Source organism: Trichomonas vaginalis, chromosome V (genome assembly GCF_026262505.1).
Source record: "Trichomonas vaginalis G3 chromosome V, whole genome shotgun sequence".
Lineage (NCBI taxonomy): Eukaryota > Parabasalia > Trichomonadida > Trichomonadidae > Trichomonas > Trichomonas vaginalis.
Window position 1 is genome coordinate 2849096 of NC_067207.1, and position 24288 is coordinate 2873383.

Genomic DNA, 24288 nt, shown 5'->3' on the forward strand with positions numbered 1-24288 from the left:
AAGAAGCCGCAATGTGGTGGGTTGAAAACGATGAATAGAGGAAGAAATAATCGAAAAATTAGAAACTTATCGTTCAATCATTAAACTGAGTGAAGCAAAAATAAAAGAATTTAATAGAATAAATAAATTGATTGGAAGAGATGAATTTAATAAAGATGAATTTTTAAACTCAATCCAAATTTAATTTTTATTTTTCTTTGACAACATCTCTCTTTCCATCATTACTGCATAACCACATTTTCTCAGTTTTAGTGGTTTGTTATTTTTAGCAAGTTCTCGCATCATTTTTATCGTTTCCTCCCTTGTTATGATTCGTGGTAAATTTTGAGCTTGTGGGGTATCCATTTATATAAAAATAAAATTTTGTTATCAGTTATTTTATCGTTAATGGTTTTCAGGTTATTCAGTTATGAATTATTTTTGAAGAACTGAAGGTGTCACCATGTCACCATGTCACCAGGTAATTTAACTTCTCTGAAAAAATGAGACAACATGACATTTTGACAACAACACAGGAGGATGGCAGTTATGAATTATTTTTGAAGAACTGAAGGTGTCACCATGTCACCATGTCACCAGGTAATTTAACTTCTCTGAAAAAATGAGACAACATGACATTTTGACAACAACACAGGAGGATGGCAGTTATGAATTATTTTTGAAGAACTGAAGGTGTCACCATGTCACCATGTCACCAGGTAATTTAACTTCTCTGAAAAATGAGACAACATGACATTTTGACAACAACACAGGAGGATGGCAGTTATGAATTATTTTTGAAGAACTGAAGGTGTCACCATGTCACCATGTCACCAGGTAATTTAACTTCTCTGAAAAAATGAGACAACATGACATTTTGACAACAACACAGGAGGATGGCAGTTATGAATTATTTTTGAAGAACTGAAGGTGTCACCATGTCACCATGTCACCAGGTAATTTAACTTCTCTGAAAAAATGAGACAACATGACATTTTGACAACAACACAGGAGGATGGCAGTTATGAATTATTTTTGAAGAACTGAAGGTGTCACCATGTCACCATGTCACCAGGTAATTTAACTTCTCTGAAAAAATGAGACAACATGACATTTTGACAACAACACAGGAGGATGGCAGTTATGAATTATTTTTGAAGAACTGAAGGTGTCACCATGTCACCATGTCACCAGGTAATTTAACTTCTCTGAAAAAATGAGACAACATGACATTTTGACAACAACACAGGAGGATGGCAGTTATGAATTATTTTTGAAGAACTGAAGGTGTCACCATGTCACCATGTCACCAGGTAATTTAACTTCTCTGAAAAAATGAGACAACATGACATTTTGACAACAACACAGGAGGATGGCAGTTATGAATTATTTTTGAAGAACTGAAGGTGTCACCATGTCACCATGTCACCAGGTAATTTAACTTCTCTGAAAAAATGAGACAACATGACATTTTGACAACAACACAGGAGGATGGCAGTTATGATGCAGTCCAAAAATAAAGTTAGTTTTAAAATTATTTTTATTTTTTTATTCCTATATAAATGACGGCAACAAACAACAACAGCAACTTTATCATTTCTGATGAACAAGTTATTGAATCATTAGCTGAGGAATTAGTTGTGGCAGAAACTAAAACCCTCAACGAAAGAATTGGTGAAAACAAGATTGATTTACATAACTACCTCAAACATGATGGAGGAAGAAGAAGGAAAACTGGTATGGCTTTATTAGTAAATAAAATTTCAAATTTAACGATTATAGATGTTGATATCAATAAATCGTACAATGATGAACTTAAAGAAACAGTTAGAAAAGACATTTTATCAAAACTTTCGGATAAAGATGTTATCGTTAAAACCGCTTCAGGAGGTCTTCACATTTATTGCAACACTAATTTCTTCTATGCAGTTTCGAACAGAATGATTAAATGTTATTCCTGCAATGATTATGATATTGACATAATGACTTCTATGGATGATTCAAAGCGTTCATTAGTGGTTATGGCTGATTCAAGAGTTCGCAAGAATGCAACAGAACCAATCAATACATACTCATTCATTCGCGGAAGTTACGATTCAACATTAACCAGAACAGTGAATGATATATTAAATGATTTGAATATTAAGGTAAGAGTTGAACAAAAGAGCGAAGAAATAAAGACTATCATGAATGAAAACAAAGATGAAAACATTGACGATAAACTTGCCCAGAGCATAGTTGATGGCATCAGTGATTTTGAAGTACATAATGACGGTGGAAACATGAATTTAGAAAAAGAAATAACATTATTCACACTGTTTCAAGCAATTAATTCGTTACCTAATCATTTAATTAATGAAGCATACGATAACGTTTATAACTTCTGCATTTTAACTGAAAATGCAAAAAGTAATTTTGAAAAAGCACGTAGTAGATATGCACATTTAATGACTTCTCCATTTGTTTTAGTGAAGATTCTAAAACTTTATCAAAAGGAATATTATGATGAATATGTTTTACCTTTATTACGTAAGCCAAAAATAACATTTGATATAAAACTTGATGACTCGTTTTTGATAACAGATATTAGACGTAAAGCTGAAAATCATCAGTATAAAAACAGTTCTGAAGTAATTGAGGATTTATCACGTGTAATCCGTTTTGTAGATTGTGGAAATAAATATTTCATTCAGAAAGATTACAACATACACGACAAAATGAATCAAATATCATTCGTTCTTCAGTCAAACATGAAAGAGTCACTCAAAATGATTAAATTATTTAAAGAAGAAGGTAAAACCATAACAGCATGGGATGTACTACTAAATCAATTGTCTTCATTAACCGTTAAGGGTGTTTGCTTTAAATCTGATTCCCCAGATGTTTTCTCAACGTTTCAAGGTTATAAATACAACGTTCTCGAAAAAGTAGATTACTCAAAAATTGAGATGTTTATGGATTTCATTAAAGAAGCCATATGCGATAATAACGACGAAGTGTATAAATACCTTCTCGGCTGGATTGCATCAATGATTCAACATCCTGGAATCAAGAATGAAACAGCAATTATTTTGAAAGGACTTCAGGGAACAGGTAAAAACAGATTCACGGACATTATTTCTGAACTTCTCGCTGGTTATTCATGTAAAAACATTACTGAAATAAGTGAGTTAACGGGTAATTTCAATTCAGTAGTTGAGAATAAAATGTTTCTTGTACTTAATGAACTCAAGAATGTAGGTGAAGACAGACTCGCAAACTTCAACGCTTTGAAATCAATTATTACGGATAATGAGATTAGAATTAATGAAAAGAATCAACCCAGAAGAACAGCTCAGAATGTTGCCAATTTCATTTTCGTAACTAACAACGTCTACCCTGTCAAAATTGAAGTTGGAGACAGAAGATATGTAGTTTTAAGGGTTAATGGTAAATTCAAGGGTCAATTTGATTACTTCAAGAATTTAATGGATTCATGCACAAAGGAATTTTATGATAATTTACTAACATATTTTATGCAATATGACCTTTCATCATTTAATGTACGAATCATACCGATGACTGAAGCCAAACAAGATTTAATTGAATTATCAACAAATCCTTTAGATGTATGGATAAATACACATTATGATGAATTGTGTGCAGGTATGATATGTAAAAATGCTCTATTCTGCAAACCATCAGACATGAAAGACAAGAATTTCCAAATGAGCATTAAGGATAAATGTGATAGGAAACAGAGAAGAATAGACGATAAACAAACATGGTGTTATGTTTTGAAAGAAGAAATGAAAGGATTATATAAACAGGTTGAACCAAACGATAATGAGGATTCATTTACCGACGATGAAATACCTGTAAATGATGCTTTATAAAGTATGATTGGAATTTATTTTTGCATTAATCCTCCTGTGTTGTTGTCAAAATGTCATGTTGTCTCATTTTTTCAGAGAAGTTAAATTACCTGGTGACATGGTGACATGGTGACACCTTCAGTTCTTCAAAAATAATTCATAACTGCCATCCTCCTGTGTTGTTGTCAAAATGTCATGTTGTCTCATTTTTTCAGAGAAGTTAAATTACCTGGTGACATGGTGACATGGTGACACCTTCAGTTCTTCAAAAATAATTCATAACTGCCATCCTCCTGTGTTGTTGTCAAAATGTCATGTTGTCTCATTTTTTCAGAGAAGTTAAATTACCTGGTGACATGGTGACATGGTGACACCTTCAGTTCTTCAAAAATAATTCATAACTGCCATCCTCCTGTGTTGTTGTCAAAATGTCATGTTGTCTCATTTTTTCAGAGAAGTTAAATTACCTGGTGACATGGTGACATGGTGACACCTTCAGTTCTTCAAAAATAATTCATAACTGCCATCCTCCTGTGTTGTTGTCAAAATGTCATGTTGTCTCATTTTTTCAGAGAAGTTAAATTACCTGGTGACATGGTGACATGGTGACACCTTCAGTTCTTCAAAAATAATTCATAACTGCCATCCTCCTGTGTTGTTGTCAAAATGTCATGTTGTCTCATTTTTTCAGAGAAGTTAAATTACCTGGTGACATGGTGACATGGTGACACCTTCAGTTCTTCAAAAATAATTCATAACTGCCATCCTCCTGTGTTGTTGTCAAAATGTCATGTTGTCTCATTTTTTCAGAGAAGTTAAATTACCTGGTGACATGGTGACATGGTGACACCTTCAGTTCTTCAAAAATAATTCATAACTGCCATCCTCCTGTGTTGTTGTCAAAATGTCATGTTGTCTCATTTTTTCAGAGAAGTTAAATTACCTGGTGACATGGTGACGTAGTGACACCTTCAGTTCTTCAAAAATAATTCATAACTGCCTTCCTCCTGTGTTGTTGTCTAAATGTCATGTTGTCTCATTTTTTCAGAGAAGTTAAATTACCTGGTGACATGGTGACGTAGTGACACCTTCAGTTCTTCAAAAATAATTCATAACTGCCATCCTCCTGTGTTGTTGTCTAAATGTCATGTTGTCTCATTTTTTCAGAGAAGTTAAATTACCTGGTGACATGGTGACGTAGTGACACCTTCAGTTCTTCAAAAATAATTCATAACTGCCTTCCTCCTGTGTTGTTGTCTAAATGTCATGTTGTCTCATTTTTTCAGAGAAGTTCAATTACCGGGTGACATGGTGACGTAGTGACACCTTCAGTTCTTCAAAAATAATTCATAACTGCCTTCCTCCTGTGTTGTTGTCTAAATGTCATGTTGTCTCATTTTTTCAGAGAAGTTAAATTACCTGGTGACATGGTGACGTAGTGACACCTTCAGTTCTTCAAAAATAATTCATAACTGCCATCCTCCTGTGTTGTTGTCTAAATGTCATGTTGTCTCATTTTTTCAGAGAAGTTAAATTACCTGGTGACATGGTGACATGGTGACACCTTCAGTTCTTCAAAAATAATTCATAACTGCCATCCTCCTGTGTTGTTGTCAAAATGTCATGTTGTCTCATTTTTTCAGAGAAGTTAAATTACCTGGTGACATGGTGACACCTTCAGTTCTTCAAAAATAATTCATAACTGCCATCCTCCTGTGTTGTTGTCAAAATGTCATGTTGTCTCATTTTTTCAGAGAAGTTAAATTACCTGGTGACATGGTGACATGGTGACACCTTCAGTTCTTCAAAAAATAATTCATAACTGCCATCCTCCTGTGTTGTTGTCAAAATGTCATGTTGTCTCATTTTTTCAGAGAAGTTAAATTACCTGGTGACATGGTGACATGGTGACACCTTCAGTTCAAAAATAATTCATAACTGCCATCCTCCTGTGTTGTTGTCAAAATGTCATGTTGTCTCATTTTTTCAGAGAAGTTAAATTACCTGGTGACATGGTGACATGGTGACACCTTCAGTTCTTCAAAAATAATTCATAACTGCCATCCTCCTGTGTTGTTGTCAAAATGTCATGTTGTCTCATTTTTTCAGAGAAGTTAAATTACCTGGTGACATGGTGACATGGTGACACCTTCAGTTCTTCAAAAATAATTCATAACTGCATCCTCCTGTGTTGTTGTCAAAATGTCATGTTGTCTCATTTTTTCAGAGAAGTTAAAATTACCTGGTGACATGGTGATGATGGTGTAAATTCAGTTGTTCTTTCAAAAATTAATTAATTATGAATACCTAAAAACCATTAACGATAAAATATATTTTTCGTCGTTTATGACAAAAATAAATGGTTCATTTACTCACAATATTTTTTTACAAAACAACCCCAAGCTTTTAACTTCTTTTCTGCAGCTTCTAATGCTATCTTAGCGAGTTCATATTCTCTAAATTCTCTCTTTAAATTTTCTTGTTCCCATTGGTCTAGTTCGAATGGAGAATCTCTATAACCATAACATATCTCACGTTCATGTTCTAATTGTTTTTCGCGCATTTTTCTAACTTCTTGTTCGAACAAAGGTTTAGCATTCTCTACTGTATCTTCAAGTTCTTCTTCATCTAATTTTTCATGAACTTTCTTGTCTATGGAGTCCATAATATCTTTGACATAAAATGCATACTTTACAGAGCACCATTCAGCAACAAAATGAACGAGGTCAGGATGTATGTAAATACCTTTGAATTCATTTATAACACCCTTTGTAAGCTCATAAAATGCTTGTTTTGAGGTCGAGCCACTTTTGGCTCCACCGTATTCGTTCATCCAAAACTCAAGAATTTCCTGCATTTTAGCACTATTGAGAAATCTGTTTAAATGGTTTAACTTTCCTGCTTCTCTTGCCATCTTTGTTGCATTAATGTAACCATCCTTGTCTCTACGTAAGACTTCAATACCATTATAAGTGCCTTTTGTGAATGTTTCGCCATTAGATTTGTTCGTGAATGTTTTTGCTTCGACTGACATTTCTGTTCTTACATACAAGATAAAAAATAAATAAAAATAATTTTAAAACTAACTTTATTTTTGGACTGCATCAAATTTTCGTAAATGTTGTCAAAATGTCATGTTGTCTCATTTTTTCAGAGAAGTTAAATTACCTGGTGACATGGTGACATGGTGACACCTTCAGTTCTTCAAAAATAATTCATAACTGCCATCCTCCTGTGTTGTTGTCAAAATGTCATGTTGTCTCATTTTTTCAGAGAAGTTAAATTACCTGGTGACATGGTGACATGGTGACACCTTCAGTTCTTCAAAAATAATTCATAACTGCCATCCTCCTGTGTTGTTGTCAAAATGTCATGTTGTCTCATTTTTTCAGAGAAGTTAAATTACCTGGTGACATGGTGACATGGTGACACCTTCAGTTCTTCAAAAATAATTCATAACTGCCATCCTCCTGTGTTGTTGTCAAAATGTCATGTTGTCTCATTTTTTCAGAGAAGTTAAATTACCTGGTGACATGGTGACATGGTGACACCTTCAGTTCTTCAAAAATAATTCATAACTGCCATCCTCCTGTGTTGTTGTCAAAATGTCATGTTGTCTCATTTTTTCAGAGAAGTTAAATTACCTGGTGACATGGTGACATGGTGACACCTTCAGTTCTTCAAAAATAATTCATAACTGCCATCCTCCTGTGTTGTTGTCAAAATGTCATGTTGTCTCATTTTTTCAGAGAAGTTAAATTACCTGGTGACATGGTGACATGGTGACACCTTCAGTTCTTCAAAAATAATTCATAACTGCCATCCTCCTGTGTTGTTGTCAAAATGTCATGTTGTCTCATTTTTTCAGAGAAGTTAAATTACCTGGTGACATGGTGACATGGTGACACCTTCAGTTCTTCAAAAATAATTAATTATTGAATAACCTGAAACCATTAACGTAATCATTAATTTTCGTAAACATTAACGTAAACATTTATTTCTGCAGTTCATCCATTACTTCATTACCTAATTAATTACAGACATAAAATATATTTAGTTCATTCAATGAACGCGGTACCATGCGAATACAGTCATAAATGGTGGCATGTAATCTTTACCCAAGCCTGTTGGATTTGTTGTGAAAGTGTGTGAATGATTACCTGCGGTTCCACAGAAAATACCTGTGCTTGAATCTACTGGGTCAGTTGTGATATCATATCTATTCATTCCCCATCTATCCGAACCCGCTGCAAGATTTATATAACCTCTTTTTGTTATTGAATGTGAATGATTACCTGTTGTGTTTGTAGTTCCTGTATGAGTGTGCGGTGGAAGGTTTGCTTCTTTAATTTTCTTCGAACCTCCTGCCGTCTTTGAATATCTAGCACAGTATAAGAATTTGTCTACAATCTGCTTCCATTCACCAAAACCTAAAACACTTGCTGGATTTGTTGAGTTCATTGATGTATAAATAGAACCAACAGGATATAATGTTTGAAGTATTTCATTTTTCATGCTTGTAATCACATCATTTACTTCCGACTTCTTTGCATAATTTTCATTAACATATGTTTTATCCGCTTTAAGGTCTAAACATCCTGAAACCCATCCTGTATCGGCTTTAGTTTTTAAAATCTTTGATGTCCATTCATGATACCATTCAACCCTTTCTTTAAGGATGGGCACTCATTAGGGTGATGAAAAAAATCAAGTCTAGCAAAGTCAATATATTAAAAACAGTGAAGACTATTATATAGCATTATAGTGCACAAGCTCAAATATTTAGTGATGCATTTCTCGAACTTATTTTATTTATAAGTTAACCTTGAAACATGAATTTTAGTATATCATGAGCATATTTTTTTCTAATTTTGCAATACTTATAATATCATACCAGGATTCATGTGGAAGTCTAATATTTGGTATATAATATTCTTACAATAAATGTATTAATTCAATTATATTCAAAATGATGGGTCGCAATTTTTACTGAAATTGCAAATTTAATTTCAACAATGAAATTATTGTTTAAAAAAAAATAGCACAACAGCAAGATGGACAATCATATATAGAATTATAATGCTCCATATAATGCTTTGATTTGATGCGTATATAATGTTATTTTTCGAACATCTTTGTAAAAAATTGATTTTTGTAATTTTTGAAAAAATTCGATTTTATTTCGAGATTTTCTCTATAGGTGAAGTATATTGAACAATATTCCTATGGGAGAAAATAATTGTAAGTATGAGTACTTTCATTAATACTATGGGTGCCATGGTTATCGCTCAAACGATCAAGTTATATCTCGATTGCGTAAATTGAAATTTTGCTATTTTCTAAATTCACGGCAACAACATTCTTTTATCCTGATCGTACATCACAATATTTGAATGTGCGACCATTTGTTCAAGAAACCGTCAAGTTATTCTTCATTTTTCATGCCGCGGCGAACAAAAGCAGTTGCAAAGCGTATAAAGAACTTAGTTCAAAGCGCGAAAAATAGGGTAGAGCCATATGTCGTCAACACTGTTGAATTTGTGCTATCTGTATTATTGAGCGGCGCTACATTTTGCCAATCAGAATTTCAATTCATGCTGAATAACATCAAAGTTCCGTCAGAAGCTACATTTCATCGAGTCCAAGAAAAGGTTGGTCGTGTTATCATAGAAGTTGCCAGAGAATCTGTTAATTATTGGAAATCTCGAATGAGAAAATGTTCGGGACTTTTGTTTGACGGTTCTTGGAGTCAGAGAAGAAATGCAATGTTTTGCTATGTACAATTTGTAGAAGAGAAACTCAAAAAAATTGTAGATTGGGAAGTGATATCTAAATCTTTTAAAAATTTCAAAGGTAATTTCAACGGAAAATCAAATGAAATGGAATTTGAAGGCTTAAAAAGAATGCTGAAGCGTTGGAATAATGAAAAACGTGTAAATTTTTTTGTGCATGATGGCGATGTCAAAATTGTTTCTACAATCAAAAATACGTTCAAAGGTATCAGAGAATACAGAGATCCTGGACATTTTCTTAACAATATACAGAAAAAGCTCAAACTGCCAGAATTCAGAATCTTATCTAGCATTTCAAAGAATTTATTGCGTTGGCTTAGGCAACTTCTCAATGACACACATATGTCAATTAAAACAAAGAAGTTTTTATGGTTGAATTCCGCTAAACATTATGCCGGAAATCATAAATTTTGTCCAGATCCTGAAAAATGCAAGATGATTAAACCATGGAAATATGCAAAAAATAAAACTGCTATAAAAACACTTAAAAAATTCCTCGAAGATACCGTAAAAATCTTTGATATGGTAAAAAAGATTCATTCAACTCAAGTAGTTGAATCGATAAACCATATCAAAGCAATGCTTGCTAATAAAAATATTAATTGGCATGCTTCTTGGCCAATTAGGATGGCAGTCACAATATTGCATTTCAATGAAAGTATGTTTGAAACGATTGTAGCAATAAGATACAGGTTAAATTTACCAACAATGCCAGAAATGATGAACAGATATTTCAGAATGTATGATACAACAAAAGATTTAATCAAAGCATTCAAAAATTCAAAGCAAGTTCAAAAAAGTTTGCGGCATTAAGAGCTATAAAGAGAGGTCTTCAAGCTACCGATGATCGTATTACTCTTAAATCACATAAATAATTATTAAATTTATTTCACCCTCAAAACATCATAATCTTGCACCTTCTTTGAATAAACACTTTCACCTTCTATTTTTAATTAATGTTTTTTAATTGTCCAAAATTTTTAGATTATATAAGATATAATTTTTTATAAAAGTATTATTTTCTAAAAGATAAGTATATATTCTTAATCACAAAACCTAGCATTTTATCATATCTATATATCAGCTTCCTAAATATAATACTCATATAGTTAGTATGATTTTAATGTTTTTGAACATGAAACGAAAATATGATTACAATCATATAACATAATGGAGTTATTGATATAACTTATATGCATGATACATTAAGAAGTCTTCCAACAATATAGATATAGTTGTAGATTCCTATGATTCCTTTTATATTGTGAGATAATAACATTTTTATGCTATCAGGAGCCTATGAGTGCCCATCCTTAATTTCATTATCTTTTTCATCAACATAAACCAAATTTGCCTTCTTCATTAACTCACTATCCACATATTCCTTATCCACCCTCTTCATTATGTCATTTAGGAAACCTTCTATGAATTCCTCATTTAAATTAAATCTTCCAATCTTCAAAACTTTAGGAAATGCATTTAATGCGTAATATCTTTGTTCTTCTGGTGGAATTGATGTTATATCATCCGTTATTCCTTTAATTTTTGAATTCATAAATAAAATTTCTTTTATATTTGATATCACTGCACCACCTTTGCAAACGAATTCGAAACGGTCATTTTTCAATACTATCTCCAAATCTCCATATTTCAACATTTGTGTTTGTTCTGCCGTCTTCGAATTATATGCATATATGGCATATGTAATGGTTTGAAGGACATGGGTGCTTTGCGCCTTAAGTTGTTGTGGTTGCTGTTGTTTAATCATTTATTATGATTTAAAAATAAATATTTAATCCGTTATCTCATCAGCTATTTTTTCTATTTGAAATTGCCATAATATTTCATTCATAAATTTTAAATCACAATCAAATAGGTCAGTTATTCTAAATTTAATATTTGATAAATCTTTTGAATGAAGAATAAATGAATTCCCGGATAATTGAAACGGATATGATAAAGAAAATGTGTTTAAGTTGATGGATAAAATGTTTTGTATTGATGGTAAGAGTTAGGGTCTAATGTTTGATGTGAAAATCTCATTGGGGTATTAACTTTATCACATTTGATTAAAATGAAATTGGAACCAGTGTCAGAATACAAAACATCCCCAACATCTTTTTCAAAATTTAATATCCCCAACAATGAACGAAGATAAGGAGTACAAAATTTAATTTTCAGCGGGAATTTAATAAGGTTATTTATTTCATCAAGTTCAAAAAGTTTTATCAGGTTTTGATTTAAAATTTTCTTCATACCATACGATAAATGATTCATTTAAATAACTTAAAATCATGTTAATATCCCATTTCGTTATCACATTATTTATATACATATCATACGTTTTTTCATGGTCATCTTTAATAAATGATATATAATCTGAAGGTCTAAAAGAATGGGATTAAATTTACCACTCACAGAAACGAGAGTAACATTATAAATTCCGCTAACTGTTAAATTTAATTCACAGTTATTATTCGAAATAATATTGATAATTGACGTTTTTATTACGATTAAAAATATGGTAAAGCGTTATTTTCCAGTGATAAATAAAACTAGAATAAGATTACCTCAAGAATTCATAAATTCAACGAATAAGAAATTCATTCATGTTATAAATTTTAGTGTTTTCAGAAAATATGAGTCAATGTCATATTCATCAACAAGTTATATTTCACTTCATTCAAATTTAGTTCAATCAAACCCATATAATGACCATTTCATAAGATTTTCAGATGGTATTAAAAATGTAATTGATAGATTAAAATATGAACAGATTGACAATATCGAATTTTTGGAATTTTGGTTTAAATATCCCGATGGAAAAAAGATTGAAGTTAAAGATAAAGCTGATACTATAACAAAAACAATTACAATGACCGATCCAGATAGTGGGGAACAAAAAGAAATAAAACAAACGATAAAACTGGTGAAAGGTCAATTATTATCGATTATGATTCAAAGGATTATTATTCAATAATGTTAATGCTTGAATATTAAATAGCCTTAACAAAGAATTTTTCAAGTGATATTTTATATTGCATCAACTATTTTATTATAAATAATAATTAATGTTAATGAGTTAGTTCAGTTTGTGTTCCGTTCTTTGATATCTTAATGTGCTAATATCCTTTATAGAGATTTATTTTTGCAACTGTTCCGCAGCATGAAACCTCATCATCTATGAAAAATTGAATCTAACGTCCGAATCTTGAACATCACAAAGAATGGCGATAATGTGAATTAATGATTCATAAGGTAAAATAATTAAACCGGATTGGTCAATTTTTATTATTGAATCATAATTATTAATTATTATATCACGGTAAATTTTCATTAATTCAGAATTAATGTCTATTTTATATGGGTTCTCGATGTTTGATGAAAGAGGCGGGGGTATGTTGGATAAGTGGGAATTTCAACGGGTTTTTACCGGGTTCAGATAAAATGATTGGGTCTCCATTCTCATGGTTTTCTTCATTCTCCTCATTCTCGGTAAGTCACGAGTTAATAAATTTGGTTGAGTTGCTGACCTTGTTAATTCGGGGCTAACATTAACTTTAACATTTTGAATAATTCGTGATTTATCATCATTTACGTTATAACCAACCGTAATCTCTGCTTTTGCGTTAGTGTTCTTTGACTAGTGAAACGTCTTCTCATTTATAATCGAATAAAAAAAAATATATTTAAACTTTTATTTTGCTGGAACTTTTGAATCTATTATTCCCTGTATTTGTCATCAAGTGATTGATTTTTAGCATTTTCATCGAAATTAATAGACTTAATATATTCATTAATTGCATTCTTATAATCATTTGATTTCTCAAATTTTCTTTTATCTGATTCCTTAACTAAATTATAAGTTAAACCTCGTTGCTGATATAATGGTTTCTTAATTAAATCTTTGAATGCTTGAGATAAAGCACCTGATGCAATTCTTGCTACTATAATTGGTTGGAATTGCTGTTTAAGTTCATCTTTAACATTTGCGAAACTGGATCGAATAAAGCGACTTTAAAGAATTTCTTAGCTGAAATTTCAGGTCTAATATTTGCATATTGACCATCAAACTGGTTAGAATATCGTGGTAATCCATCCGGTCCCTCTTCAATAGCATTTAATTCTTCATTGAAATAAGAATATGGATTATGACAGTATGAATTAATTGGACCATTTTCACCTTCTCCAATGTATTGTTTAACAGCTTTTCCATTTTCATCAAATTGCATAGGATTTGAAGAATATCAATTGCGATGATGCCATTCACGCCCCAAAAAACCGACAACATCATCATTGGTGTGTCAATTTTTTTCTTCGGGAATGTTTCGGATTTTCATCCTTCGGGATCCACATGATTTTGGCTTCTGTTGCATATTGAAACCAAGACTCGTCCCCTGTTACTATAAAGCGAAACTTCTTGGATTGATACGCACCCAATATAGAGAGGAGCTCTTTCGAAGATTGGACTCTAGATTTTTTTTGAACCGAATTAAGGTTGTGCGGAACCCAACGTGTATACGCTAGTTTGTAGTTCAAATAATTGTGCAGATAATAACTTACTGTTGTACGTGGTATCTTTGTCATCTCCTCTATCCTTCTGAGTGATGCTCTTGGGTCTTCATCTAGCGCTTGAAGAATTGCTTTGATTTTTCTTTGATCCGGCGATTTTTTGTCAATTTTTATGATGGGCGCCTTTTTGTTCATGAAGTGATACATCCTAACATGATACGTTACAGTAGAATAGCTAGGAGCATCCATACCGAAGCATTTTACCAATGTCTCGTAGATTTTTTTACAGTCTTTGCATTTTTTGCAAGAGCGAGGATGTTTTCTTTATGATTCATTAAAAAAATGAAAAAAATCCCGCCAAAATTTCCCGCGAAACCGCCTCTTGTCTCAAAATTCATTTTATATCCCGGCATGGCGCCAAAATACAACTTACTCATCATATACATATATTCATATTTTTTATTATATATTTATAATCAGCATATATCTCCTTTAATAGTCTCATATAGAGCGCTGTGCTAAACGCACCTTTGGACACCCTATACTTTACGTTTAGGATAATCAGATATAGTTAATTTATAACCATTTATGACTTTAATATTACCTTGACCATCAGTAACGAAAACTTCATTTATACCATCGGGTTTTCCATTTGGACCTGTAATGTCTGCTTCGTGTGCTTCCCAATTTGGACCATGACGTTTGGCATATGCTTGAGCTTCTGGTAATGTTAAAACGTTTCTCATTTGTTTAACATCTTTTTGAAGACCAGCAACAATATGAACTAATTCTTTCATTCCATCAGGAACTTTCATAGTTCTATTATATGCACCCCTTTTGTTTGTCCCTTGTTTTAATGGAACCTGTAGAAGATTTGCTATTTCTGTCATGTTTAATTATAAATAAAAAATAAAAATTAATTATAAAAAGTTAATCAAATTTAACACTTCCTTTATTTAAATCAACTATTATTTTTCCATGTTCACCTAATTGCTGATATTGCGTGTAAAGTTCATTAATGCTCATTGGTAGATTCACTTGATAAAGCATAACGTTCAACTGTTGACGACTAAACCCACTGAAAATGAAAAGTGTTGATAGATTTGATTTAATGTTTGTGCTTAATGCTTTGAAATATTGAACAGCCATAAAGAATGAACACTGAATGTGTCGACATTGAGTTAATAACTGATTAAAATATGATTTCTCATTTGTTATTAGTTTTGATTTCACTGCATCATCTAGAAAAATGAGTGAATGCAAAAATTCTCTATCAAAATTTGAAATAGAAAGTGTTTCAAATAATTCATCCCGTTGTTTATCAATAATTTTATCCTCTAATCCTTGCTTCTTGATTGTATTATATAATTCTTTATACATTAAAAAGTTTTTTAAATAATCTTCTGCTTCTCTTGTGATAAATAAATAATTGGAATTTTGATTAAATGCTTTAAAGATTCAAATGTATCATCTGAAGGTGAACCTGAACGGTTGATATAAATTAACACGTGTGAATGGGGGGAAGTGTTAGCAATAATGATAATTTGTTTAATATCGTTAATGTTTTACCTTTATTTTGTTTACCAATTGCTGCAGTGATTGAATTTAAGTAACATTCAGAATATGGAATTTTCATTAATTTTTCCTTAGATAGAGCATTTCTATTATCACTCAATGCTTCATTAATCATATCATCTACGTATGTATTATATACTCCTGCTAATTCTTCATAAGGGGTGGATGAATTTAAATCCATTTAATCAAAAATAAATTTATAATTTTAAACATTTCTATTCATCATATTTCATCATATGAACTTCTATACTGTGGTGGTGTACCTGTTGGATGATATTTCAAACCTTCATCCGGTGTCCATGTCCAATATGTAGTCCTAGTAAACCAAACCTGAGGAGGATTTGTCACCTTTGAACAGTAAGTGTCATTTACACCCTGAATGATTGGATAAGCTTTCACTTGTACTGTAACTTGTGAGTTGAAAGTTTCTAATCCATCAAAGAATATACCCGCTCCATCACGTTGAACTGGAATAGTGCATAAGAATGAAGTTTGGTCTTTCCATGTTCTAGCTAATGGCGTGCCATTATCATCATTCAGTGTCTCGTTAATGAGTCCTCGTATTCTTCTGTGCATTCATTCACTCCATCTAAATCAGAAGCTTGAAGCATACGTGTAAAGAATATGTCGCCCACTGTGGTCATCGCTTGATCGGGAAGTTTCTGGAATCTATAGTGACCTGAAGACCTCGAAGCATTGGATTTTCTAAAACTGTTTTTGCATTGCATTCTTCGGAAATGCTAACACAACATCTGTAACATTATGAAGAGCGTATGAGAAATCTGAGCTAATACCTTCAGGAGTGATGCAACCTCCATTTAGTGAACGAACGTCAATATGTTGAGCTGGAATCATGAATGGATCTTCCTTACTGAATAAACGTGGTATTGCTTTAACTGATTCTTCAATTAAACCGTATCCTGGTGTAATGCATTTATCCTCTAAAACTTCCATCTTTGTGCATGAAATAATAACGTTATCAACTTTTGCGTCAGCAGATGTAGCGGCTAAGCTTGTAATTAATTTGGCAGGAAGTCCGATTTGTTGGAATTTGCGATCATATTTATAAACATGATTCATAATCTTTTCATATTTCCATCAGTTATCTTTTCATAAACGTAATTTTGTAAATCAGCAACTCTTAACGGGTCAACCTGACAAAATACTAAAGTATCCCTGAAAACATAATATTTAAGAATGATTTCACCAAATGATTTAGGATAATCATCGAACGCCTGAAATGCTAACAAATCATTTACCGGAATAATCATATCAAAAGTGACATCAACTTCTTCATTTGCTTTCTTGAAAACTTCTGAAGGGTCAATATATTTACCACATACTGAGTTATCATATTTTTGAACATTATTATATAACGAATGAACAAACTTTTTAACTTTCCTTTCTGATTTTGGTTTATATGTTGCAAATGCGAAAGATTCACGGGCACAATCCATCTGAAGATAACCAGCATCACCTCTTTCGGTTTCTACTTCTAATTGTTTAAAGCTTTGATTTGATGATTTGTAACCAACGAATAAACGCATGCATTTAAAAGCGGCATCACATGTGAAAGCTTTATTTGAAACTAGAGTTGCTTTAACTTTGCGTTTAATATATGTGTCACCTAATTGATTCACATCATGAGCCGGATTTGTAATTCTTAAATGAGTTTGTTTATCATCAAAATATGGAGCATCAGAGTCATAGCATGAACTTTCAAGTTCTCTATAATATCTTCTACCGTCATTCTTTGCGAATATTTCATTTATCTTTTCGAATGAATGAAACACATTTCCATTAATCGGTTTAGTGTTTGGCACCAAATAGTTAGTCGTCATTTATTATTAAATAAAAAATCAAAATTAAAAGATGAAAATGAATTTTTAATTTTAATGAAATAATCAACTATGGCTGCAGGATTCTTTAAAAATTATGGGATAAAGTAAAAAGAGGAGCGCATAAAGTTTGGGAAACAATGAAGAAAGGAGCATTGGATATTTAAGAATAAAGAAGCAATTAGTGACGTTGCTGAATCAATAACACCAAAAGCCGCCCCAATAAGAGAAATATTAAATAAAGGAGAAAAAGTTTATCAAAGACTTCAACCGATACTAAGATAAAAATAATATTTATTTTTCCACTATCTACCCCCTATTTTATTAAGTATTCCTTCAGCAATTCCACCAATTGCGTTACCTGCTTGTGCTCCCATCGCCGGATTACCTGCTTTAGTACCTAATACTCCACCTATGATAGTTCCTGCCGTTTTCGCTACTGGTGCCAAAAAGTTTGCTACAGGTTTAATAATCTTTTTATAAACCCAACCCGCAGCTTTCTTAATTCCATCCCATAATTTTTTAAAGAATCCTGCCGCCATAGTTGATTTAATATTAATTAAAAAATATATTTCATCACTTATATTCTAATTTTTATTTAATGATAAATGAAACCAATTTTAAAAATAAATGAAACAGAGGAGGAAGAAATAAATGAAAGTAAAGATGTTCAACAAAAAATAAACGTTGTTAAACCAATTACTGAAATAAAAATTTTTTCATCTGTTGAAGAATTTAATGACTATTATGCTAATAATAAAAAATTATTTGAAGAATTGACAACGTGTAAATTGAATAAAATGTTTAAAGTTGATGGATTCAAGATTTCAAAAATAAAAGGGGTGGTTAGTTTGAAATCTATTCCTCAATCAAGAATCACCTCATTAATGAAAATAGATGATTTAACAAAAAGAATAGAAGAGATTGAAGAAAGAATGAATCAAATAATTGATTTCATAAATTCAAATAATCATTAGTTTCTTAAAGTTCAATGTTGATTCTGAGACATGAATGTTTAAAGTTTATTTTTCATTCATGAAAATAATTATTTCTAATTTCTTTTTCTCGTTTATGAGGTCTTTGATTATGACTCCATTGATTCCATTCAGGATTTAAACAATGTTTAATTAATCGCGGAATATCTGACATCATCTATATATAGCTTCTTTTATAAAAGATAAAAAATAAATTATTTTAAAATTAATGTTAATTTTTAATGTGTTTATTTTTTATTTCATTATGTATGGCTGAGTGTAAATGTCTTACAATTTTGAAAATTATTTAAATCTTGATTTATTCAAAAACGTAAGAATAAAAACCGTAAGAATCATACATTTTTTACTTCATATGTTAAAAAAAATGATACAAAATCGCTCGATATTGTATGAATTCTTACGTTTACAAAAAAAGTCACACAACCCTTCCTATCCTACTACTAACATTTCAAAACGAAGGATAATGCTTTGAATATATAAACAATAATACTTTGTCTAGAGAATTAAATTTGTGCTATCCAATTGTCAATTCTTTGAATTTTTTATAAAATGCACGATATTCCGGCATTAGCCTCAATAAATATAAACTACATGCATCACAATATTAGGATGTAATGGCATTAAAGCGAATTTCCTAATTTCTTCTCAATTAAATTCCTAGAAAAACTTAGGAATTAATGATTGGAAATAGGTCAAAAAAATTCCTAATATAAAATTTATACTTAAATTAAAATCAAAATTCGAAAATATCTATTTTTCAAAACACGCATCCAGAAGCGAAAAAATTCGAAAAAATCATGTTCTTATAAAACTCGCTGATTTTGCAATTTTTATGTGATTTGAAGTGATAGAATGTATTATCATCTTACTAAAACATATACTTTATTGTTACATTCACAAAATATTAATCAGAACACTAGGAAAAGTGGATTTTCGAAAAAAGACGATAATGATTATTTGCAAATCGCCTCTCAATTTTGAGAGACTTTCAATTTTTACAGTGGACCCTTAACATTCCCCTATTGCAGGAAGCAAATGCGCTTCTTGAAGCTGCAGTAGCTTTAAAACAGAAGAAATATAGCATGGCGCAAGTATGACGCCAGTTTGCGTCATATTTATCAACTTTTGAATTTAAATAAGACAAAAAATATATTTGATATGTTTTTATTCAAATTATTAACTTTTGGAATTGAATTTATTGCATGACGATTATTTTAATCTGAAAAATTAGTTCCAGCGTCATATGTTTAAATCACTTTCAAATTTATTTAAATCAAATATTAGAAAATAATCATTGATGACGCAATAAAATTTCAAGTATACTCTGACTTTTCAATGCTCGATTTTAAGGTTCCCTTAAAATCAAGCTAATTATTGAAAGTATAGAGTATACGACAAATTTACTCTGACTTTTCAGAGAATTGAGCCTCAGCTCAATTCTCTGAAAAGTCAGAATAAATTTGTATAATAATTTAACTCAAATTGTAAACATATGAAAAATTATTTAAATCAAATATGAAGCATCAATGATTTATCATATAAAAAAAAAAAAAAAAAAAAAAAAAAAAAAAAAAAAAGGTAGTGGGGCCTCCAGGCACTTCGTGCCCTCTAGCCCCGAAGATGTTTAGTATGCAATGAGGTATAAAATGAGGTTTTTTTTGGGTGAAGGGGGCTTCCCAGGCACTTCGTGCCTTCTAGCCCTTAAAATTTTTGAAAGTCGTTGCTGTTGACTTTTCGGTAGAGGACTCAAAATAGTATAACTATGTCCGGACAAGTAAGGGTCTATCGTCGCTACAGTAAAGTTACGGGCGTTCCAAGGAAGTATACTTTGAGAGACTCTTTAGAAACTTTAGACGTTTTACATAACCATCCATGTTTTTACTTTACATCCGATAAAAGTGGTTTGGAAACCGTTATGAGATGGTTAGAGGACATACATGACTATGAGTTTAGATACGATAAGATAGAATATGAGAGAGGTCCTATAAACCGGAGAAAGTGTCATATAAACATCTGTCAAAAGCCTCTTTTTTACTTCACTTAAAATGCCACGTAAGATACGTAAGAATATACGTAAGAGGAAGAGAGCATTGAAACATCCAATAGTAAGACTAACACCACAACAACAGTTGCAACAACAAATGCTGAATGACCCCACTATGTTGCAACAAATGTCAAACAATCCTATGCTCTTAAACCGAGTTTTTGGTGCACAGAGTGGAGGTTTAAGAGCGGCACTTTTAGCGAAAATGGTAGGCTATGGTGGAGCCGCAGACGGAACAGCCTATAACCCTCAAAGTCAAATGAATTTGAGTTCACTCAAAAATCAAATAGCAGATGTCAAAAAGTCAAACATAGACATACAGAAGCAAATAGGTGAAAACGAAAAGAAACTAGAATATGACAGACACACAAAGAAACTCAATGAGTTAAACGTAGAGAAAAAGAAGAAAGAAGAACAACTGAAAGAACTAAGTACAGAGGAATATGCGAAAAAAGTGTCAGAAAAAGCAGCAGAAGTAGCAAAAATGGAACAAGATGTTGTAAATTTGAAAAACCATACTACTCAATATAAAGTACTGAAAGATGAAGAGATAAAACAAAAAGCCCTGAAGACATATATGGATAGCGATGAGTATAAAAAAGAAGTTGAAGCAAATGTAAAGGCAGAAAAACTTTTACAGTTGCAAAACCAAACCGTACAGTATGAAAACTTAGCACAAGAAAGTAAAAATAACGACGCAGCCATGCAAAAGGCAATGAAAAGCGCAGAATATATAAAAGCTAACAATGACTGGTTAGATGCCCAAGCCAACGCTAAAGCAGCCCAGCTTATAGGGTCAATAAGGACAAAAATACAAGCGGATGAAGACAGTTCAAATGAAGCTTTAACAAATGCTGACTTTAAGAACGCCTTCGAAGCTCTTCATAGTAAGGTGAAACTAGTGAACGACTTCTCATCTGGAAAGAAACTGAAGTCTGAAGGTTTCGACAAAGAGTTAAAAGAAGTAGCACAAAATATGACGAAAATAACAGATGCAGCAACGAGACAGGCAGTTCAAAGTGCCTATGACGCCGTTAGAGCAACTGTTGTGGAAAGTCAAGAAAAAGAGTTACAACAGACCAAAACAGACCTAGTAAATGCTTTCTTAAAAACGAAAAGTCAAGTAGGACATTATGCTGCAGATGGAACATATGTGCCAGCTGGTGGAATTTATATACCACCAAACCCTCCAAGAGAAGCACCTGCACCAGGACTACCTAAAACATTTACATCGTCACATGGACACAGACACAGGCATGCACCAAAACCAACACAACAACAACAACCAGCACAACAACAACAACCAACACAACAACAACCAGCACAGCAACCACCTCCACAACCAACACAACAACCACCTCCACAACCAGCACAACAACAACCAGCACAGCAACCACAAACAGAACAAGGAAACCAAGATTTCTTAAAAATGCTTAAAGAAGACTATGGTTACCCAGATACTCTTGACTTTAGTGACAGATATAAAGAAGCTATTAGAAAGTTCAAGGAAGGAAATACTGACCCGAACCTATTTAGCTTTATGGCTCAGCACCAAATGGGATATAATTTCAAACCTGGAAAATACAAGCTCGCTAAGGGATATGATTTAATAGCATATCATCCAAATGACATGACTGAATTTACTCCGAGATATTGTGTGTCAGAGTAAATGACAATTCAACTCTCTTCATGAAACGCGTAAAAAATAGAGACGGAACGAAAGAAGAAAGGTTTATGAGTCCGGATGACTTAGATAGGGAACTTGTTAAAAACGGTCTCGGAATATATGAAATGCCAGCAGATGAGGTACAAGAAACTCCACAGGAAGAAGTTCAGATACAACCAGACATGGAAGAAATAGTTCAGCAACAACAGCTAGAAGAGCCTGAAGGAAACGAACAAGTCCTCCTTTGGAAACTAACTTCACAGAACTAGATGAAATTTGGAACAGCCGAAAAATCTTGACCCTCAACGAATGTATGCGGAGAATATGGAATCTTCCAAGAGTCTAAGAAAAATTCGGCTGACATAGTAGAAGAATACGAAAAATGTTTTCCGACATACAAAAGACTCCAACACCAAGATGAAAATATTCAGCATAGATGGAAGTACTGAAAGAAAATGTACACAAATACAACAACCCTTTTTACTTACGAGCATTTAACGTTCAATCTTCGGATGAACTCGGTGAAAATAAAAGTTAAATTTCAACAAAACATATAGAAATGAAACATTGTTTAAAGTTCATTCAGAACCTAACCAAGATGGAAACAAACCTAACTTTTTGTTTCTGCAGACTATGGAACTACAATGAGATGGGGTCATAAAGCTAACCCGGATAGGTGTTCATAAACTTACAACCTCAATTCCAAGAAGTTGTAGACGCAATGGAAGTCAATGGTGAACCAGATATAGCTGTATTTTAAGCGCGCTTTAATGCCATTGAAAAGATATGAAACATGCAGATATTTTGGACCAGTATGAAATGAACATGGCTGATGGAAATATAACACCTGACGTTCTAGAACATTTATCTCAAAGAACACACAGAACATAGAGATGTGTATATTTGGTGAAGAGTTTAGAAAGAAAGTTAGGGAGAGAAGGAAGAGAACCTATTGTACATGACCTTGCAAACGAAAGTTTACAAAATGTCATAAAAACTTACTTTGCAGACAATGAACTGAGAAGGGATGAATATTTAAGAAAACTCAAATGGACAGTACCCAAATGAAATGTTAGTATTGAAAAACATGTTCCTTGACAAAATAAAACAAACTACAGAAATAAATGACGCAAGACTGAAACTTTGGGTAAAAGCTTTTCCCATTCACAAAAGATATAGTTGGTAACATGGAAAGAAAACCAGAATGGCTACAAAAACATATATTTGGAAACGAGCTTATTCCATATGGACAAGCTCTGTTTGAAGAGCTTGAACCGGAAACTCAGGAAAGAGTCATGCAAACAATACGCGAAGACTCAAATACAAACTATGACAAAATCTTTCTAGGATATAGGTTACCTGAATGGGCGACCAGAGCCCAAAGGCAAAAAGGACATGGGAAATTTACAACATACTAGGTGAACATGAGGCAAAGATGCAACAACTTGAAGCAGAGGGCAAGTTACCAAAGCGACACCAAGAAGAAGAGAAGAGTAGAACAAAGTGAAAGTAGTGAAGAAGTAACTTCATCTAGTGAAAGTAGTGGCAATGAAGGAAAAAGAAGAGTTAAAAACTCAGTCAGGAAGAAAGTAAAGCTTGGTCCACGTGGGTTCTATTATGACACATAAATCCAACTATTCTATATTTTTACACATATGAAATGTACGCCGCTCAGAATATAACGCCAACAGTTTTGGATGCCATGAATGGAAATGTTTCCGAATGGTATAACGAATGCGACAATGCCATTAGAAGGTCAGAAATAGTTCCTGGAACTTACGAATATACAACTGCTGTTTCTTATGGAAATGTAGGTGAGTTTGGAGAAGGTTCTTCAACAACAGTAGATATTGCTTGCGACAGGTTTCATATAATTTCTATTGACAACTCATTCTTATACGTGGAACAAGACATTGAAATAAAACCTTCTGCCAAGTTGTCTGACAAGAAAGGTTGCAATGGAATTTTCTATGTCGGATACCAATATGCTCCAGAAGTTTTCATGGGATATAAGATATATTCTAACTCTGACT

At 32.4% G+C, this 24288-nt stretch overlaps 6 protein-coding genes and 4 pseudogenes across 10 annotated transcripts, besides 5 other annotated features; 5 read left to right on the plus strand and 5 right to left on the minus strand.

The window, feature by feature from the left end:
• Positions 1 to 15767: part of a mobile genetic element that runs on past the window's edge.
• TVAGG3_0268550 (uncharacterized protein) lies at positions 1962 to 2834 on the plus strand (the record flags this gene model as incomplete). Its single annotated transcript, XM_051228507.1, has 1 exon — positions 1962 to 2834. A coding segment is annotated over one exon (873 nt), but the record flags the coding sequence as incomplete, so codon positions are not given.
• On the plus strand, positions 3186 to 3854 carry TVAGG3_0268560 (uncharacterized protein; the record flags this gene model as incomplete). Its single annotated transcript, XM_051228508.1, has 1 exon — positions 3186 to 3854. The coding sequence occupies one exon, from the start codon at positions 3186 to 3188 to the stop codon at positions 3852 to 3854; it is 669 nt and encodes a 222-aa protein (XP_051098238.1).
• TVAGG3_0268570 (KilA, N-terminal/APSES-type HTH, DNA-binding family) lies at positions 6529 to 6867 on the minus strand (the record flags this gene model as incomplete). Its single annotated transcript, XM_051228509.1, has 1 exon — positions 6529 to 6867. A coding segment is annotated over one exon (339 nt), but the record flags the coding sequence as incomplete, so codon positions are not given.
• TVAGG3_0268580 (phage tail repeat-like family) lies at positions 7896 to 8348 on the minus strand (the record flags this gene model as incomplete). The annotated part of the gene is made up of 1 exon (XM_051228510.1): positions 7896 to 8348. One exon carries the CDS (start codon positions 8346 to 8348, stop codon positions 7896 to 7898), a length of 453 nt encoding a protein of 150 aa, XP_051098240.1.
• Positions 8510 to 10938: a mobile genetic element.
• Positions 9275 to 10438, plus strand: TVAGG3_0268600 (zebrafish ch211-108c17.2-related family; the record flags this gene model as incomplete). The annotated part of the gene is made up of 1 exon (XM_051228511.1): positions 9275 to 10438. The coding sequence occupies one exon, from the start codon at positions 9275 to 9277 to the stop codon at positions 10436 to 10438; it is 1164 nt and encodes a 387-aa protein (XP_051098241.1).
• TVAGG3_0268610 lies at positions 13429 to 13857 on the minus strand (annotated as a pseudogene). The gene has a single exon. A coding segment is annotated over exon 1 (429 nt).
• TVAGG3_0268630 lies at positions 13862 to 14583 on the minus strand (annotated as a pseudogene). Its single transcript has one exon. A coding segment is annotated over exon 1 (722 nt).
• Positions 13862 to 14679: a mobile genetic element.
• Positions 14652 to 14679: a terminal%2Cinverted (terminal inverted repeat of Mariner transposon ID:TVAGG3_0268620).
• A 784-nt stretch (positions 15768 to 16551) lies between the features above and the next one.
• TVAGG3_0268640 lies at positions 16552 to 17553 on the minus strand (annotated as a pseudogene). Its single transcript has one exon. A coding segment is annotated over exon 1 (1002 nt).
• A 3241-nt stretch (positions 17554 to 20794) lies between these two features.
• TVAGG3_0268650 (protein of unknown function, DUF4106 family) lies at positions 20795 to 21493 on the plus strand (the record flags this gene model as incomplete). The annotated part of the gene is made up of 1 exon (XM_051228512.1): positions 20795 to 21493. A coding segment is annotated over one exon (699 nt), but the record flags the coding sequence as incomplete, so codon positions are not given.
• Positions 21494 to 21565: 72 nt separating this feature from the next.
• Positions 21566 to 22560, plus strand: TVAGG3_0268660 (annotated as a pseudogene). Its single transcript has one exon. A coding segment is annotated over exon 1 (995 nt).
• Positions 22561 to 22840: 280 nt separating this feature from the next.
• Positions 22841 to 24288: part of a mobile genetic element that runs on past the window's edge.